At 40.5% G+C, this 20,951-nt stretch overlaps 1 protein-coding gene across 4 annotated transcripts in view; it reads left to right on the top strand.

The window, feature by feature from the left end:
- Window positions 1-20,951, top strand: part of ABCC4 (ATP binding cassette subfamily C member 4 (PEL blood group)) — a 225,211-nt gene that overhangs the window by 101,217 nt on the left and 103,043 nt on the right. For 3 of the 4 annotated variants that reach the window (XM_067016881.1, XM_059042306.2, XM_067016882.1), the window contains 2 exons: window positions 286-380; window positions 2,121-2,267. In XM_067016881.1, the coding sequence (XP_066872982.1) occupies window positions 286-380; window positions 2,121-2,267 (242 nt within the window). The remainder of the gene's footprint in view (window positions 1-285; window positions 381-2,120; window positions 2,268-20,951) is intronic. The other variant, XM_059042307.2, reaches the window with a different exon arrangement.

The raw sequence follows: 20,951 nt of genomic DNA, 5'->3' as shown, positions 1-20,951 counted from the left end.
TCTAATCCTCACGTCATTTCCCTGAAGAAAAATTAAAGTTCCTGCTGGTGGGTGTGAGCCTCCCGTGGTCTCTCCTGATGTCGGACCCTTAGCAGGTTCCTTACAATTTTGAGAACTGTAAGTCGTGATTCAAATTGAATTTTTATAAGGTAGACAGTCCCAGGGCCTTGTGAGCTGGGAACCATTTTCCAGCATAAAACATGACTCCTAAATCGAGGTTAATTTTTTTTTTAATTTACCTAATTCCATCTATTGCATAATGTTTTTTTCTTCCCTGTTCCACAGGGCGAACGAACAGAGTGCCGTGAACGTCACTGTTAACGGACAAGGAAATGTAACTGAAAAACTCGATTTATACTGGTACTTAGGAATTTACTCAGGTAAAATTGAATCATCTGCTCTATTATACGAGAGTCGGAGGTGCTTACTATGAGCCTGTGTGAGCAACCAGGGCTTCCAGGAGTAATTCAGTAATGTCTTAACAGATTAAGAGTCTGAGTCGCATTTATTCTGTGAATTAATTAGAATAATTATTTCTAGAATCTACTAGAAGAGAGAGGTTGCATGAAAACTCTTAATTTGCTCTGTACTGGATTTTGGAAGTCAAACCAGGATTTCACATTCAGAAAATCAGCCACTGGAAATATGTGGCTATTGTCTATTCTAATAGGTTGCTTTAGCTAAATCTTATCTCATTAGATGGATGGGGAAGAGGATTAGAAACGGATCCCCACCTGTGGTTCGGATTGTTTCCAATTCTGTCTGAATAAACCTTGGCGTTTATGGACCTTGGATGAAATCCTCTGGCAGCGAGGGCCCCCAGATAAAAGCATTATTCCCTTGTAGGTATGCAAAACTCCCCTTTGCCACATTGCTCATGTCTTGGGCTTCACTAATTACTTAAGAGAGAAGCTAAGCAGGGAGAAATCCAGTGTCTGGGAAGTAGGATTCCGAGTCTTTCTTACCTTGAGATCACAATGTTATCGTATCTGCAACTGTGCGATTAATTTAACTTCTGGCTTGCCAGGCTAATATTAACATGGCTGTCTGTTTTCACAAGAGTGCCTAGAATATATGTAGCCTTGCATACTTTTTTAAAAGGAAATCCTCATCTAAAATTTTAAATATTCCCACAGGAAATACTCACCCAAGCCTTCTGCAAAGATAGAGAGTGAGTTATCTTCGGAAGAACATACTCACTGAAATTTTGTGTGTATTTTGTTGATCTCTTGCTAAGAAATCTAAATCCATTAGCTGTTTACCTTCTGAACTGGTGGATATGGGGGCTTAAAGGGAGAAGGAAGGGATTTTGTTATACATTCACATAGGATGGTGGGCTAAGGAAAATGCTTATTGATGGAATCCAGGAATTTGAGCGGCTCTCAGGGTTTAAATAAGTGTTGTGTCATCTAAGGGAAAAAAAGTGCTTGATGGAATATTTATTACAGAAGTTATTCTATTTAGCACCGTGAGTTCAAAAAGGTCTTAGGGGAGAGTATTTTAATTTTTATGTGCATAGTAGGTACTCATTTATATCACTAACAAAATGGAATTTAAATGATGATTATTTATATTTATAATTTGTATTTTTCTTACAATTCAGTTAGTTAGAATTAGATTTTCTGCTTGAAAATTAATGTGGTATTGTCATATTCTTTAAAGCTACTTGGGCTTTGTCTACAAGGAAATGGTAGTAAATCATTTCTCCTGTTACCTGTTAATTCACATGCCGTTACCAAAGCATATCACAATATTAGATTGAGACACGTTGTAATTAGTAAGATTTCAAGTGCGAAGAAGGGACCATCAACTACTTTTAAAAATTACCTTTCTTCTGAGTTTTTAGTAGACTGTATAATTGAATTAGGAAATCCTTGAATGAAATTTTATTTCACACTTGATGTTTTTCCCCCATGAGGTTTCTATTTAATGAGAGGAATACAGTGATTTTTTTATATTCCTCTTTTTAAATGTATCTTGTGAATGCATTAAACTCCTTTAGAATCCAGATGCTTAATGGAATGAGGTATTTACATAGTATCTTTATAAGCTGCGTGACATGGTTTAGCATCCTTGAAGAAAAGGCAGAGATCTTGTGCTGAGTGGTTTCTTTATTTCAGGGTTAACTGTATCTGCCGTCCTTTTTGGCCTCGCCAGATCTCTGTTGGTTTTCTACGTCCTTGTTAGTTCTTCACAAACTTTGCACAACCAAATGTTCGAGTCCATTTTGAGAGCTCCAGTATTGTTCTTTGATAGAAACCCAGTAGGTAAGTCAGACACCAAGTTTCTCAGTAAATATGTCTTGTTATCGTACTTAATGCCTGATTACGTTTGATATTTGAGATGCTTGGAAGAAAGTCACTGTGCATGTTCATCCGTTTTCTACAAAAAGCTTTGCTGATATTTTTCGCCTACGAGAGGATATCTAAATATAGAGGCATATAAGCTTTTATTCCAATTTATGTGTATGTGGAAAGATAAGTGTATGCTCACTTTGCAGAATGATTTAGGAACCGATCTGTTGTGTGGCAAATGAAACACCCTACATTTGATGCAAATATATTTAAATATTTGGGGCTAGTTGCTAAATTATTGGCTGCGTTATATTCTGTTAAGGTAGGTCGTCTGCTAGAACCTCCTTATAATGAATCTCTACACGACAGGCTGTGTGTTTCTTTCTCTCATTTCCCATCCGCTTCTGGAATCACAGAGCTCTGGCATGTGCCGTGACTATGAGGTTTACCTAGAATGGTAATGAAAAATTAATTAAAACCCAAGATTAGTGAAATGTAAACGTCCTTTTCAATAAAATTAACTGTATAATTTACATTGGACTTTTGGTGACACGTAAGAGGCTTTGTGGTACATAGCAGGTGGATCTTCAGTAGTAAGTTTCTGGATATGAGTGTCCCTGGAGGCTTATCCGTGGTTGCTTCCTCCACCCTCAGGCCTTTGACCTGTCTTGCTCCTGACCTGGGCCCCGATGAAGAGTTAGTTCATCAGCATACCTGCCCTCTCTGTTCAGTTGGTTCGACTCGTGGTGAGGCCCAGGGTTGGCTTTGTTTTTGCAGGCAGTGACCAACAGTACCTTTCAAGGCAGGGATGTGGGCTGGAGGGGAGGACAGGAGTAACCTTGGCCTGGCCATCAACTAGCCATGTGACCAAGGCCAAAGCAGATACCTACTGCTGGGCAGGCGAATCTCAAGGCAGGACGTTGTCTGCCTTGCTCTGAAAGTATGGACTCTGGAGCCAGTTGCCTGGGTTCAGTTCTGGTGCTAGTTACTAATAGTAATAGTCTGTTAAAGTTATATTAATATGTATGTGTTGGTTATTTAATTTCTCTGTGTCTCAGTTTTATCTGTAAAATGGGGGCGCTATCCACATACTCATTAATATATTGATACTGTTAGAATTAATTAGGTCAGTACATTCACAGCGCTTGGCATATACGTACGGTCAGTGCCTAATGGACCTTGGTGGCTCTGACTGCTTGGTACCTGGGGACTTCCTCCCCTGTGAAATGGGCATAACTGCTGCCCCTCCTGTTTCACAGGACTGTTGTGAGGATTCAGTAAGACTGTTCAGGGCAGCATCTTGTGCAGATTTACTCAGCACGTGTTGTCTAGTCCAGGCCCTGTGCAGAGCACAGGACGGTAAACTGCAGAGGCCCACACAGATCTCGTCTTTTTATGTCACCATAGTGCCGAAGTGATGGGAGGATTACGTGCTATCACGGCTGTGAAGTTGCTTCAATTTGTCAGTTAATGTGAAAACTACAGCCATAAAGTTGGGAGCATTAAGTGGGAGTGGATGTCTGTCACCCCAGCCTCCTGAGTGCTCGCGACCACCGTTAACCTGGCCCTTCGTGTTCAAGACCTGTAGGCTTCTTCAGACGCTGGTTTATTTGTTATTCAAGGATCTGGGACCACGGTTACATCTTCGAGGTCACTAATCTTAGAGCAGCTGGCACGCTCGTGTTTATCTTGCCTCCCCCTCCCGTATCTATTAGCAGGACTTCATTCCTTCAAGAAAATAGAAGCCCAAATAAGTACTACAAGCATAGGCCTACTTTGCCCCAAAGGTTTAGGGGCCAAGAATTATTTACTTACTCTTTTAGTGGTAGGTGAAAACTTTTTTTAATTAAAAATTTTAAGTGATCGAGTTTAATTTTCTGTTTGGATAAAAATTTTGTACTTTTTGTAGTTGGAAAAAGCACAGATTCTTACATGGGTAAGAATTACGCCTCTTAGTTGACATTATGGATTGTGTGTAACCTAATAATTGTATAATATTTTTAAAAATTCCCCTCTACAGTAGAGAGACGGACATGCTTGACTTTTAAGTTGCATTAGATATCTGCGTTTAATGCATCCAAGCTCCCAGCATAAAGTTGTGGCCCCTGAGTTCCAGAGTATGTTCTCCAGGGAGCACGGAGAGATCAGGAAGCATATCCTTCCATTGTCAGAGCACACTCTCCGGGAGACCCCAGGGGTGAGGAAGTTTCCTGTGAGTTCAGGATCCTGACAGCCTCCCAGAGTTAGAAAAGGGAGGGAGAGGAAGGACTTTGGCCGGTGTGTGCAGTTGGCATGGTGACTGATGGACGCTGGAAACTCCAGGCAGAGGCCCATCGAATCTGCCCCATTCCCCAGTCTGGCTGGGATTTGCAGGCAGTTTGCCAGGAGTTCCCTTCTTTATACTTGTCTCCAGGGCCCACTTGCGCCAGTAGCTTCTCAATGACCCTGAACTGGATTGTCACAATGCCTCTTATACGTTTGTCCATTGGTGGGAATGCTCCAGATGTCCTGTCTCCCTTCTCATGCTTCATCTCAGATCTTCATGAACTTTGTTAGACACTGGGGTACTCTGCACTTACGCTAAGAACCAGGCCTCCAGGGGAAGTTCCGGAAACCCAGGTTGTCCTACCAAAGTCCCGGGTTCATTTACTTGTATTTTAAGAAGGAGGGCAGAGTCAACCTGGCAAGTGTGCGGTTCTTCTGAATAGCATAGTTTCTCTGCCTGCAGTTTAACATTCCAGGAAGCCGATTTTAAAGAGGGTTCTATCCCTCTAAGCTCCAGTGGCTATGTTCCTCTCCATTTTGAATCCTTGTATTGGGTGCATGAAGTTTACTTAGTTTGTTTATATAATTTGATACCTTACTGCCTACTGGTCTTTCATAATCTGTTCCTTAGAATGGCAAAAGCAATGTTTCTTTTTTTCTCTTTTCTTCTTGCCTTGCCATTATCTCACCGATCTCTCTGCTATGCTTTCTTCCTTTGATGTATTTTAGTAATGGTACTGTGTGTGTTTATTAAAGTGCCACACGTTTCCAGGGGCCTCGACATTTCTTACACGATTTGATTGCAGCTGGATTTGGATAGTATGCTGCCTTTGCAGATGTGGGCTGTGTCCCTGTGCTGTTTGCTACGTCCACCTCTTCCTAGCCAGTCTTTGTCTGTTATCACCGAAGCTGCATTCCACTTGTATCAGATCTTCATACACAGGTAACGCAAATCTCTCAGGTCAACAGTAAATCAGTTAGACACTTAGAGATCATTTCTATTTTGAATCCAAATTGTGTTTCCGTTGAACAGGCAGAAATTGTTTTATTTTCTACATCTGGCACAAGAGGGCAGCATGATCTACATTATTTCAGGGATCTAATGTAAGGAGCACCTTATTGCAAAATCTGGTTTTTTTGTATTAAAGATTTCTTGGAAATTCCATTTTTATGTCTTGAATCTTTGTATTTTGTAGTATTGATACAGAATTTTAGAGACATTGTTGTGGTTTATTATGTGTGAAACAGTAAACTCTTGTTGTCCTGAAATATCTAGCATTCAAGGTATTTAGATCCCTTTCTTTTTTTTTAATAACAAGTTGGGCTTTGCTTTTTTTGGCTGTGCAGTGCTGCATGCAGGATCTTAGTTCCCCTACCAGGGATCGAACCTGCCCTCCTAGCAGTGGAAGCACGGAGTCTTAACCACTGGACTGCCAGGGATTTCTTAGTTTATATGTTCTACCCTAGTAACTGGAATAGACTGCTGCTGACTTTTTTTTTTGGCTGCTTTGGTTGCTGCGCACCAGCTTTCTTTAGTTGAAGCTAGCAGGCAGGGTCTATTCTTAGTCGCGGTGCGCAGGCTTCTCATCGTGGTGGCTTCTCCTGCGCGGAACATCGGCTCCAAGTGTGCCGGCTTCAGTAGTTGTGGCACGCGGGCTCAGTAGTTGTGGCTCGCGGGCTCTAGAGCGCAGGCTCAGTGGTTGTGGCGCACCGGCTTAGCTGCTCCGCGGCAGGTGGGATGGGATCTTCCTGGACCAGGGATCGAACCCGCGTCGCCTGCATTGGCAGGCAGATTCTTAACCACTGCACCACCAGGGAAGCCCCGCTGCTGACATCTTGACTGGATATATTTTAATTCCCGAAGGGTAGAATATGGTCAGTTGTAGGACCTGAGTCAAACATGAGTTTTGTAAGAAATATGACCACACAGTTTCTTCCATTTTCATCCATGCCATCAGAGTCAGCAGAAATATTTTATTCTTATCAAGTGTCTAGAATTTCACCCTTTGTTTTGGAGACAAGATGAGAAGATAGTTGTCCTGCTTTTTCATGCTGAATCCTTGTGACAAAACACTTGGCTGAGTGCTTTGAGTGTAATGGATTCCGGATAAATAATTGTTTATTTTCTGTCCGTTTGTTAATTTGGCTCTAAGAAACCGTGCCACCGGCGTTGCTAGATGTTGTGTTTCTTCCCTTAGGGAAACGCGAAGTTAATTGGACTGTGGCCAGTATGTTCATTTCACGCGACTGATTTTTCTGCAGTGTGCGCACACGTGTTAGTTCACTTATTTATGCATTCAGTGTAAAAAGAAAGGTACAAATGTATATCCTTAGTTTTTCTTCACAGATCAAGTTAAGTTAGGGCTTAATGCATTACCAAAAGAGAAAAAGTACTGATTTCTTTTGTCCTCTTTATTCTTCTGGTAGCACTACAGTTCGAGAGAAGATATATTCTTTTATCTTCCGTAATCAAAGCTCTAGAATTGCCCTAAGGGTTAATATTTCCAACTTGACTGAGTGGGAAGTGAGGCTCTGCAGATTTGCGCGCATGTAAAATACCCCGAATTAGGGTGTGCATCGTGTAGGAATTGAGGGTTGAAACAAGGAGGACGGTAGTGGAGGTTTGAACCATGGCCGTTGCTTTAACCTGGAAAGGGAGTCCTTAGCCTCCACTGCAGGTTGCTAGTGAACTTGTGAAGAAGTGAAAAGTGATTTGAAAGCAGCGTGGTGAGCTTTTTGTACTATCAGAATAACCCTCTTGCTATATACTATTTATAAAATCGGTTGTCAACAGACCACTGCCTTGCTAGAAAAGAGAGTCCTCCGTAGGGAAGAGGAATAATTGCGGGGATACCTGTCTGTTTATTCAGTGCAAGTGACCACTGAGGTTAGTGCTAAATGCATATTTTTAACAAGTATAATATTTCAGCACTGTCAAAATTACCTTCACGATAATAGGCCTGTTAAATTATAGCTCTATAAGTTAGGAGGTAAGATGGCTCTGCTTAGCACCCAGTAATCTATTCCTGTTCACACAAGCGATTCTGCTGAGCAGGCAGCATGTTAGAACAAGAAATACTGGTCCTAAAACCTCTGATTTATGGTAGGTGTTGTTTTGACAGAGCATCATTCAGACGATTTACAAGGCAAGGCTTCGTGTTAAAATATTTCACCAGTGTCATCATTCGTCACCTACATAAATATTCAGCAGTGATGCTGGAAAATTGGTAATATGCCCATTCATGCCAAATCACTTGCTATGTTTCCTTTCAAGTGAGATCTGTTGTGGATATGGTTAAAAGAAACTATGATTTTTCTTCCTTGAGAGCAGATGGGCTGTAAGTAATTGAGAATAAGAATAACAACTATCCTGACAGCTTTCATGTGCTCATCTTGCCTAGGTTGCTTTTAATTCTGGCTTAAGTCCTACAGCCTCCCCACCCCCCCCCCCCCGTCTTTGTTTTTTCTTCCCTTTCTTTGCTCAGCGCACATTGTAGAGAACATATTTGTATATATGTACATGAGTTAAAGAGGCTTTTTGTGTTCAAAGGAAGAAGTTAGTCATCATCTGAGAAGCTTTGTTGCAAAACTAAAACACACATTTCCCCTTTCATTTTTCCTTGTTAAAAATAACAAATGCAAGTGACTATAATGGGAATAACACAAAAGATTTCATCAATCATAATGATTCTCAATGGCCACATAAATACTACTTTTTCAGGTTTCAATTAAACAGCTAATAGTTTGAAGTAGGTGTGGTAATTAAATCCTGTTGGGTTGTGACATATTAAAAATAATGTTTTTCACATAACAATGGTTATATGTACTTAAAGTCTTATCGGGGGTGATATTAAGTCATATTTTATGGGTGTTGCTCATTTACTGCTAATAGTATCATAGAAGCCTTTGTTACGAGTTTAAATAGTTACATATATTTGATTACCATTGTTATTTTGTCAGTAATCTCTATAAAGGTGATTATTATAGCACTTGTCTACACCTGGTAAATATTGCAACATTTTGGTGTACATTTTAAATCTACTAGAATGTTCTGGTTACTCTTTATCCATTATTTTCCTCCGTTAATAATCATACATGGAAATGCGGACAGTTTAATAACAGAGAAAGCACTGCGGTTCTCCAATAAAATGTTAAAAAGATAAGATTTGAGAAGCTTGTACCTTGTTCCATGTGCTAATGGTACTGTCTCCGGAAATTGTTAAGGATGACATTTTACTTGATTGCATTTAAGACTTTTCCAATATCATAGGATATAGAAGTTCTCCACTTCATTTTAATATGTGTTGTATCAACCTTCAGCTTAATTGGAGCCAGGCAGACTTTGGTACCCAGGACTTCACTTCTGTATTCCAGTTTCTGGTCTTAGTGTGCTCAGTAATTTGGCATTATTTTATGGGATGTATGAATTATACAGTTATCCCTTGGTATCCTCGGGTGGTTTGTTACAGGACCCCTGTGGATACCAAAGTCTGAGTATGCTCTATGTCCCTAATACAACCTATGCACATCCTCCTCCCATATACTTTAAATCCCTTCTAGATTACTTATACTTTTACTTATATAAGCAAATTCAAGTTTTGCTTTTTGGAGCTTTCTGGGATTTTTTTCAAATATTTTTGATCCATGGTTGGTTGAATTCAAGGATGTGGAACTCATGGATGGGAAGGCCCAAGTGTAAGTATAATTCAAATACTGTTATTTAACAACACCTGCCTCCCCAGACACACACACACACACACACACACACACACACACACACACACAATTACTTCAACCTTGTAGCTGTTTGTGACACTCAGAAAATACATCAAAGTAGTTTTATGACACAGTTCATTGCTTTTGTACAGCTATTTCAAGAGAAACTGGAATAGTTCTTCGAGGTCGGATTCAACAACAATAAACATTAAGTATATCATTTTCCTGGATAGAAAATTCCATATGGTTTTGCTTTACGGCCAAGTCTTTCCTCTCAAAGATTTGATTTCAAAGCTCTCCTATGACACCATGGGGCGAAGTTTGATTTTCATTTTCTTACTGGAGCCTTCATCTTCTGTTACCATTTCTTCCCTTCCTCCCCTTTATTTTAAACTTTATTATTATTTTGCCATGAAGAGAATGAAAAAAATCCAAATATTAATAACATTGAGCCAGCAATGTTTTATTTCACACAAAGTTATGTTTTATTTAATTAATTTATTTGTTTTAAAAATATTTATTTATTTGGCTGCGCCGGTCTTAGTTGCGGCGTGTGGGATCTTCTTTGCCACGTGCGGGATGTTCGTTGAGGCGTGTGGGCTCCTAGGCCTCTTAGTTGTGGCATGTCAGGTCTAGTTCCCTGACCAGGGATCGAACGCGGGCCCCCTGCATTGGGAGCCTGGAGTCTTAGCCCCTGGACTGCCAGGGAAGTCCCCATAAAGTTATGTTTTTAATCTCATCTTTATAGTACTTTTCACAATTACAAGTAAATTATAATTTAGGTAATTATATATTGACTGCCTGTCTCCTCTGTTGGCCTTGTGCTCTCTGCCCTCCTAGAGTATATCTGTGGTGTTACTGTGAAAGCCTCCAAATCAGGATTGGGCAACTGTAGCTGCGTAGTAAGTATTTGTTGACTGGATAGAAGAAAGGGTGTTCAGGAGTGTATATGAATCTGTCCATGCCATGATCTCGAAGAACAATGGAAGTTTACAGTCTTGAAAGAACACTTGGTGTTTATATTAAATTGAATTCTTCCATATAGTTTATTTTCAAAGGTAGAATTTGTAATAGATTTTTTTTTTTTTTTTTTTTTTTTTTTTTTTTTTGCGGTACGTGGGCCTCTCACTGCTGTGGCCTCTCCCGTTGCGGAGCACAGGCTCCGGACGCACAGGCTCAGCGGCCACGGCTCACGGGCCCAGCCGCTCCGCGGCACGTGGGATCTTCCCGGACCGGGGCACGAACCCGCGTCGGCAGGCGGACTCTCAACCACTGCGCCACCAGGGAAGCCCTGTACAATCGATTATTTATGGTGGACTTTGTTTTTGGTATTTGATGGCATGAAGAATAAAACCACACATATCGGGCTTCCCTGGTGGCGCAGCGGTTGAGAGTCCGCCTGCCGATGCAGGGGACACAGGTTCGTGCCCCGGTCCGGGAAGATCCCACGTGCCGCGGAGCCGCTGGGCCTGTGAGCCACGGCCGCTGAGCCTGTGCTCCGCAGCGGGAGAGGCCACGGCGGTGAGAGGCCCGCGTACCGCAAAAACAAACAAACAAACAAAAAACCCACACATATTGGTTCTTTGGAAGCTGCGGCTCATAGAACCAGACTATGCAAGGTTCCAAGTTCTCCTAATGCCAGGCAGTCATGGAAATGGAACTGTTACAGCTAATACATTTCCCTGTGGTTTAGTTGTGCATTGAAGATGAATCTTGGCACTTAAGAGGGTTAAATGTTTGATACCTGGTAGTTTTACCTTCTAAACTACAGTCCCTTAAGAAGTAAAGAGGGGGAATTCAACCATTTTAAAATGTCAGTAGACATTAGTAAACGGTTATTAGATAGGGAGCTCAGACGTAGGTGGAGATGTTGCAGTGTTCCTGCTCCGCTAGAATAGAGCTTTGGAAGAGCTGTCACTTCACTTTTAACTGGGGCTTTTTTACTCGTCAAAATGACCATTTATCGGTCACTGACTGGTCAGTTGTGGTCCCAAGCATTGGAGCACAAAGTCCGGTCTTCAAGGCATTTGCAAATTTTAAAAAAATTGCCGACAGTGGATTGTTTATTATTTTTTTTAAATCTAGTGTTAATATTCTACAATTCCATATAGAAAAGGTACAGATTCAGAGGCCTGTGGGCTCTTAGTTGCAGCATGTGGGATCGTAGTTCCCCGATCAGGGATCGAACCCATGCCCCCTGTGTTGGGAGCATGGACCCTTAACTGCTGGACCTCCAGGGAAGTCCTCTTTGGGCTTTTTATTTTTTTTATTTATTTATTTTTTTTGTGGTACGCGGGCCTCTCACTGCTGTGGCCTCTCCCGTTGCGGAGCACAGGCTCCGGATGCACAGGCCCAGCGGCCACGGCTCACGGGCTCAGCCGCTCCGCGGCATGTGGGATCTTCCCGGACCGGGGCACGAACCCGTGTCCCTTGCATTGGCAGGCGGATTCTCAACCACTGCGCCACCAGGGAAGCCCCCTCTTTGGGCTTTTTAGAAGTGTGTTACAAATGCTTTGACAGTAGGTAGACCATAAGCAATGACATTTTCTCCATAAGTAATGTTATGCAATCAACTGTGATCTGTTGAGTGTTCTTTTCATTCTTGGTAACCACGATTATTCTGTTAAAAAGTTCCCCCTCATTTAGATAGAAAGTCTATCTGACAAGCTTCAAAGTACACTTTGAGTGGAAGTTTATGAAAATACTGTGGTTAAGTGGAAAGATATCATGAAATCAAGTTCTCTGTTCTGGAAATATTTTCCTTTCATTTCTCTTTTGCATCTGCGTTTTCATAGATTGTATCACACGGGGAAATGTTTCAACCTCTTGAACACCTGGAAAGTCTATTTTAGACTTGTTATGTGTTTAAGAATCTTTATCCAGGGCTTCCCTGGTGGCACAGTGGTTGAGAATCCGCCTGCCGATGCAGGGGACACGGGTTCGTGCCCCGGTCCGGGAGGATCCCACGTGCCGCGGAGCGGCTGGGCCCGTGAGCCATGGCCGCTGAGCCTGCGCGTCCAGAGCCTGTGCTCCGCAACGGGAGAGGCCACAACAGTGAGAGGCCCGTGTACCAAAAAAAAAAAAAAAAAAAAAAAAAGAATCTTTATCCAGACATTATTCCCGCTGCAGTCATGCTCTTCATGAAGGGGAACCCTGCCTCTGGGTCTGCTGCTGGGAGAAGGCAGTGCCACCGAGCAGCGTGTTGTTAACACGTCAGGAGAAACCAGGGTATCTGCCCTGGTTGATTTGCAGCCCAAGTTCCTGATTTGGGGATGTTTAAGTCAATAATTAGTTAATGATTTCTCTCTCAACTTCAAGTGGATGTTTCTAGAAGTGTTCTTTTGACTCAGTGACTGATCTTATTCTTTACACTGCTTGAGGCATATAATGAAAATGTATAGAGACTTTTGAGGGTGTGGTAAGAAAAACAAAGCCTCCACCTCTTTCTGTTCCACACAAAGATATCTGAACAGATACCACAGTGGATGTGGATTTGTCCTTAAACATATTTTCTTACATAAATAATTCTGTTTATCTAGGTCAGTAGCAGTGCTTTGAGATGTAGTCAAGATCATGGATTAATTTTTTTTCATTACCTCCACATATTTAGACATAGAATAAGAAGAAATGGTTGCTTTCTTACATGTAGTCATTATTTTTAGAATTTTTAAATCTTTTCTGTTGGTGTCAGACTGGCCTGGGCTCATAAAATTTATTTCCTTTGGTGGAACTATATACATTTACTATTTTTCCTTTTTGGAGAATAAAGTGGCAATAATATCTTAAAATTATATCTCACAGTTATGTAAATCTTCACTATATTTTCCTCTTAGCATAGAAATGAGAAGGTTGTCAAATATGGCTTAATGAGTTCCACCGATGGGTGATACCGTAGACAGGAATATTTCTTTTTGGTGCCAAGTTTTAAATGTTAGTCTTGACATAATCCTGTAAATAGAAGGAAAATAAACACGTATTTCAAGATGATGAGTAATCAGTGTTGCTAGAAAATTGTTCTTCCTTGACTTCAAGATTAAATAAATAGTTGTTGATGTAAATAGCCATACTAATAAAAGGCAGCACCTGTGTAATCCAGACAGTCAGTGGTTTAGCCTACAATCAGATAAGCTGCTGTTTTTTTTTAAACAAATTGTCAAGTCTTTAGACCAGGTGAGAGTATATTTCAGTCATACATTAGGGAATTTTAAAACTTGAATGAAGGAGGTTTAATTCCCCGTGACATCACATTTTCTAACCACTCGCATCTCCTTTCACAAAGTAGACATTATAAGAGTTTCATGCTTAATTGACCTGGCCTTCAGGTGTTTCGTCTCTTAGTTCTTGTTACAAGCAAGTTGCCAACTTTTTAACATAAGATTAAGGTTTGAGATTTTAGGTAACACAATGAGTACCTTATAGGTTTTGGATAAACATTGAGTATTTTCAAAAATATACCTCACCTTTTCTCTCCCCCTAATTCTTATGTCCATTTTTTATTTGACATCAGATAAGAGAACTTTGATTGTCATCAGTAGACATTTTAAAGCTATTAATGGGAATGGAGTTGGGATGTAGGTGGAGATATTGCGATGTCTCAGATCTGCTAGAACAGAGCTTTGGAAGAGCTGCGCCTGTCACTTCACTGGCACAATCAAGATCCTCATGACTGGAGAACAGTTATCTTCAGCAGCATTGATGTGGGCTGGTTGTTGTTGTTGGTGGTGGTGGTGTTGGTGGTGGTGTGGTGGTGGTGGTGGTGGTGGTGTTGGTGTTGGTGGTGTTGGTGGTGGTGGTGGTGGTGGTGTGTGTGTGTGTGTGTGTGTTTGTGAATGAGTTCTTTTGAGTTAGATTGTCACACCGAGTATCAGATTCTATTAAAGAGATGTGAAATTTAAGGTTTGGTTAGTAACCAGCCAATAAAGTGATCTTTGACTTTACCAACACCAGATTGAATGGTTTTCCTTTATTTTACGATAGTGGTTTTGACCACTGTAATTTGGGATCCACGGTGCCCAGTGGTAAAGAGAACAGACGTTGGAATCAACCTGCCTGAATGTGAATCCAGCTTGGCCAGAGACAGACAGACCTTTGTCCAGTCATTTAAACTCTATCTGCCTCAACTTTATCTGTACAATGGGGATGATTGTATAATAATAGTCCCAATGTTTTTTTTATGCCTGTGAGCATTAAGAGAATTACTTTATGTAAAGCATGTAAAAATGCCCAAGAAATAACTGACATTGATTGAATTTTGACTAATTGACATCATGAACTTTTAGCGATTTTTCTTTTTGTCTTTTTTTACACCTACAAAATCCAGAGGATTATGTGAATTTTGATAAAATGGTGGGAAAGGATGTGTGTATTTTCCCAGATGCAAAGAAAAATATGTAAATGATCAAGACTAACAACCTACAAAGCAAAATCAACAGCATGTTTTTTTGTTTGTTTGCTTGTTTTGTTTTTGTTTTCATCGGGGCTTAGCTTCATTCCCGAGTTCATTTTAATTTGGTTTCACAGCGGGAGCTCAGTTTTGCATATAAGTACCAAACATCTGGTCTGTTTTGTTTGTTTGAAAATGATACGGCTGAAGTTTATTACAGAAGTCTATTGTGTAATTAAGTAAAGACAGTTTGAAATTTTATAATATAACTTCTATTTAAATGGAACATTGTAATTATTCCAGGGAACGGCTATACTTCTTAGGGGCAGCAGGAACTTAACTATTTTTTTTTTTTTTTTTTTTTTTTTGCGGTATGCGGGCCTCTCACTGTTGTGGCCTCTCCCGTTGCGGAGCACAGGCTCCGGATGCACAGGCTCAGCGGCCATGGCTCACGGGCTCAGTTGCTCCGCGGCATGTGGGATCTTCCCGGACCAGGGCACGAACCCGTGTCTCCTGCATCGGCAGGCGGATTCTCAACCACTGCGCCACCAGGGAAGCCCCAACTTAACTATTTTTTAAAGACAACGCTGTAACTGGTCAAAATGTATTCACCTTTTCCAAAAAGCATGAAAAATGGCAAATTTCACAAGTGAAAGTTAAAGTTGACCTAAGGCAGTTTTAGATTGTCCAGCCTTCAAAGTTTATTCATGGGATGTTTTTAAGAGAAATTTCGTGGTTTGTTCACTCAGGTTAATTCCAGGCAGTTTTCCCGCATTTCTGTCAGATGGACATTCTGATACTTCAAAACTTCTTCTTGCACAAAATAATGGTTAAGGCAGCTTGGGATGAAAATGAGATTCCCTGTTAGTTGTTATAAACCGTAGATTGCATTTTTAATGCAGTTAAAGGCATACCAAATGCAACAGAACAAATACAGTTTTCCTATAAATATCTCTCAATTAGCATTAATAAATGAACCGTGTAAATGCCATAACTTACTGGCTGGGTAAAATGGCATTGAGGCCGGTGAAGAATACATCATTTTGGGTGGAGAGACCTAAGTGAAGACAGACAGAGCACTTCCTTGGTTAACCACCTGCCTGCCAGGTGGCCGTATTAGTTAGGCAGGGAGCACCTACCTCGTCCCAAGTCTTGGCATTCAACCTCAGTTATGTCTGAGAGGCCTTAAGCTCGGAAGTTCAATGATTTTATCATCCTGCAGAACTGGCTTAGAAATAATTTGATGAAGAAGAAAAAAACCAAAAATAGGTTGTAAGGACTTAGAGTGTTTTTGTGATGGTAGTTTCCGCACACGGTACAATGTTTCAGAGATCTGCTGCCCGACAGAGGTTTCGTCTGTTGGCAGTTTTGATGTATTTCTCCATCATATTGAACATCAGCCTGAAGTATGATAAATTTGGACTTCTGCCCTATGTCTTGTCATTTCAGAGCAACGGTGTAAATGTATTTGACAATTTAATCTTGTTAAACTACTGTCTCTTCCATTGTTTCATTTCATTCTTTTTTTTTTTAACATCTTTATTGGAGTATAACTGTTTTACAATAGTGTGTTAGTTTCTCCTTTACAACAAAGTGAATCAGTTATACATATACGTATGTTCCCATATCTCTTCCCTCTTGCGTCACCCTCCCTCCCTCCCACCCTCCCTATCCCACCCCTCTAGGTGGTCACAAAGCACCAAGCTGATCTCCCTGTGCCATGCGGCAGCTTCCCACTAGCTATCTGTTTTACATTTGGTAGTGTGTATATGTCCCTGCCACTCTCTCACTTTGTCACATCTTACCCTTCCCCCTCCCCATATCCTCAAGTCCATGCTCTAGTAGGTCATTTCATCTCTAATACCATTGAAGAACAAGAACATTTTTTGCAGTCTCTTCTGCCTCTGTCAGACGCATGGTCTTCTTTACCTTCTCGCCGAATCCTCTAGTTATTGTCCCCATTGGTTTTTATGTGGAAACCATAGAGATATGATGCCTCGAATTGGAAATAAAGAACCAGTTTGCCCCAAATCATTAATCATCTTACAGATTATATAACTCAACATTTAAGAAGCATCTGCATATGCCAGTGTGCTGGGAATTTTGCATACGGTAACCAAATACTGTATTCTGAAATCTCCATGGCCATTTTCTAAAGATCCAGCACCCATTCCTACATATTACATTTCACTATACAATAATGGCAGCTCTTCAGGTAGAGGTGAAATTATGTTTAGCCTAGTATTTCCTATGAAATGAATGTGGACATTGTATTAATCAGAAATTGTTTCAGAAATTTCCATGACCTGGACAGTCTGCACAAAACAGGTATTTCAGTGTGTATGAAATGAATGGATATGTGCATCTGAGTGTGGGTGTATGAATTCTTTGATCTTCATCTTCCTCATTTTGTTTATCCAGCTTTTACACGAGCTTCTTGCTTTTATCAGTTTTCAGAAGGATTTAGCATTTGAAAATGAATTAGTTCCAGAATGGGGAATCGGAGATGGATCTTTCATCTGCAAGGAAGATGACTGTTTCTGAAAACTAGATGATCATTTTTGCCTGTTCTCGTGGCCCTATTTTTTAAGAGACTTTTACTAGTGCCTTGTCATGACTTTTAAAAAAGGTATATTTGTGGTACAACATTGTATAAGTTTAAAGTGTCCAACATATTGATTTGGTATATTTATATTGCAGTATGATTGATATTATTGTGTTAGTTGACTAACACCTGTGGCATCACATAATTGTTTATTCTCATGTTGGGAAATGATTAATATCTAGTCTCTTAGCAAATTTAATATCTGTAGTACAGTTTTGTTGTCTATCATCACTGTACTGTGTTTTAGGTCTCCAGGGCTTATTTATCTTTTAATTGCAAATATAGACCTTTTAACTCTCATTTTACTGTCTGGTTTTATGAGTTTGATTTTTTTTTTTTTTTTTTTTTTTTTTTTAGATTTCATATATAAGAGATATCATACAGTATTTGTCTTTCCCTGTCTGACATATCTCACTTCGCACAATTTTCTCAAAGTCCATCCATGTTTTTGCAAAAAAAAAAAAAAAAAAAAAAAAAAAGAATTTTCTTTTTTCCCATGGCTGAATCGTATTTCCCTGTGTATGTACGTATCTATGTATTTATCTATGCATATAACATCTTCTTTGTCCATTCATCTGTTGATAGACTCTTTGATTGTTTCTGTATCTTTGTTATTGGGAATAATGCTGCAGTAAAAACAGGAGTGCATGTATCTATTCTGCATCCTGTTCCATTTCTGTCTTGACTTTCAGAATACAATTTTTGTAATTTTATAAGTGATCATAAGTTAGGAAAATGTTAGATCTGAAATTTATATTATTTGATATTATAAGAAAGTATGTGGGATCTTGGTTTCATAGTGAACTCTTCTTTGGCATTTAAGTCACTCTTGGGAGTGAAAACAGCAAAGGACGCGTACGAGCGTTTTTTTCCCTAACTTAAATGGGGAGGAGGAGTCAGAGAGTAAGAGTTAGTTCTCAGATCCTATCATATTAGAAATGCTGTTAAGCATCCCATGATGTCTTTAATAATTTGCATAAAGAGAAAACTACCCTTAGGTAGGCTATTTTGGAAAGTAGTTTAATGTTTAATAGGGTTCATGTTGACTTTAAATGGGAGAATATTATGGTTAGAGGACTCAGAGTGGAAGAATAGAGATCTGAGAATGTTCCTATTGGGGGAACCACAGCAAAACGACTCCTGGTATTATAGGAACCCCACCCATATGGCGGTGCTATAGAAGATTGGGTAAGGTCTCACATTGGTTTAGTTTAGATAAACCCTGTTACTAATCAGGAGCTTAGAGTTGATAATGATGGCAGCCTGGAGCCATAGATGAATCAATCCAGGCGAAATCCCACTTAAAACCACCTTTTCTCTTTCGTTTATTCAGTACCTAGTTCGTTTTTCACTCCCCTACCCCATGCCCCTACTCCCCAAATTTATGGTGACTGGAAAGAGAAGAGATTCTTCAGTTGTCTGTTTTACTGCCTGTGTCATAATTTTTTTTTTTGCAGTGACGTTAGTGTTTTGCTTTCTTACTTGTTTGACTGTCTGATATAGAAGTGAAAAAATATTTGGAAAGTTGCAGGAAAATAGTGCCTAGAATATCTTATTATTTAGTCTCTATAAGGCCCAATCTTTTACAGTGAGACAGTTTTATTTCTGCTCATTCAACTTTTGCTTATTCGCCTTATCCCAATCGGTATACGGATAGGAGCCAATCCTAATTTTAGCCATCTTTTTGTTTTTTTGTTGTGAACTTAGGTGTATAACCTGGAAGTATCACTGTTTTCTTGGTTCCTGGGAAAACCTGTTTCTAGTGTCATTTAAGTGTTGATAGAAATGCAGAAATAGGGTTTCTGAACCGTGGCGGGCTTGGCCGGCTCCCTGGATGATGGTTGGACCAGCTTCTCCTTTGTTGGGCTAAAGTAACCCAGTGTCATGGTCCTGGTCCCCAGTTATCCATCCTCCCCCCACATGCCTCACCTCTCAGGTTCTTTTCAAATATTGGCTGAAACAGATGAAGATTTATTTATCAAAAATGTCATTAATCCCCGGGCGCGTGACCCCCCCCCCCCCCCCAAGCCCAGTATGATGTGTAATTTAGTGAAAGATTGCATATGGGGCTTTCTGTTCATGTGATAGCCTGTGTTCTCTCTCTTCACACTGTTACTTCAGAGCAGTATTAAGTTCTTGGATTTTTGAAACTTTTTGTTTCCTTTGTTGAGGGCACAGGTTAGGCAAAAATCATTGGCTGATAAAGACTGCATCTGGACAAAAACAGAAACAAATGAGACCTAGGTGAAAAGTGAATTGACCTAAAAAATCCAAGGATAAGGAATAATGTGCTTTGATCTGAGAAAAGTAAAACGTCTTGGACTCTCTTCGCCATGCACATTTCGATACATTTCATGGCATTTGAAGGCGAGAACCATTCAGCCTTGGGCCTCCTTGCAGCCTCCACGTTGTAATGTCTTGGTGAATTAAAGCTCTCTTACTCCTTTCTGATGAAAATGTTAGCAATTTCGGAATTGTGACTAGTGGATCTATTTGGCTCTGAGGAAACCTTTTCAGTAATGGGACTTTTCATCTGAGGCCTGTGAGCCCGTGACTGTCCAAGAGATTGGGATCTTGCAGTGATTTTGCTTCATTACAAGCCTACACCAACATTATTTAATGCAACCAAGTTTCAAATGCTGCTAAGGAACACAGTTAAGGTCATGGTTTTAAAGGACTTTTATGTCCTGCAGAAGCCTGATTTTCGCCTAATATGTAGAGCAGCTTGTGCAGTGTAGCTCTTGGGAGATGAATATTTGTTCGTGTAGGTTACAATCGCCAACATACCCTGAGAGGGATGGGAATGTCAGGCGGAATATGTATTTTGAGGAAAAAGAATAACTAGTATGCAAAAATTAGTCATGGAAATCCATAAATACCAGGCCAAGAATATTCCTGCAGATGTGTCAGTTGGGTTTTACTAGGAATGATGATACTTTTGCAGATTTTCCTAATAGAGAATTTTCTTAAAAGTTCAACAAAATTATGTCTTCGTAGATTTTAAACCCTTTCCCCCTTACATAGAGATTTCTCCTTTCCTTAGTTGCTAGAGTTTTCTGTTGAAAGAATGCGCGAGAAGCCTTTTATTCTATGGATTTCTTTTTAACTGTCCCTTAAGAAATGCATACCAATCCTCGAGAATAGTACACTGGTGCAGTCTTTGGTAGCCTGGATTACTGAGATGGTTTGCTGTTCATATTGTTTGCTTGTGCAGCGAGAAATCAGGTTTTAATACCTGATGAACACCTGCAGATTCTTTGGTTAATAAATACCTGCAAATTCTTCGGTTAATCTGTATCTTGTCCTTAGACTAGCTTTGTTGCCTTTCCTTTGAGGCTGTGGAATATCCATAGGCTGCCCTCCCCTCTGAGGGAGACAAGAGAATGGAGACACCCCCTTCCCACCGTGGAGGAAACGCAGAGCCCGTGGGTGTATCCATCCTGCGTGTTGGTGAGAGTGCACTGGGCTGACTTCACGGGGGGAGGAGAGACTTTGAAGAAGGAGAGCCTGAGGCAAGACTTCGGAAGCAGAAGCATTCTGAGTGGAACCAGGAGAGGGTTGGAGTGGGGATAATTGAGGCAACACAGAATTCAATTTTGGTGGCGGATAGTAGAACGGGTCGGAATGAGCGCCAGAGGCTAGGAGATCAGCATGGAGTTGACAAGAGTTTTCCACGTGGGTTGTTGCC

Source organism: Kogia breviceps, chromosome 16, assembly GCF_026419965.1.
Source record: "Kogia breviceps isolate mKogBre1 chromosome 16, mKogBre1 haplotype 1, whole genome shotgun sequence".
Lineage (NCBI taxonomy): Eukaryota > Metazoa > Chordata > Mammalia > Artiodactyla > Physeteridae > Kogia > Kogia breviceps.
The sequence above is the reverse complement of the archived record's forward strand: the minus strand, read 5'-3'. Positions and strand labels throughout refer to the sequence as shown.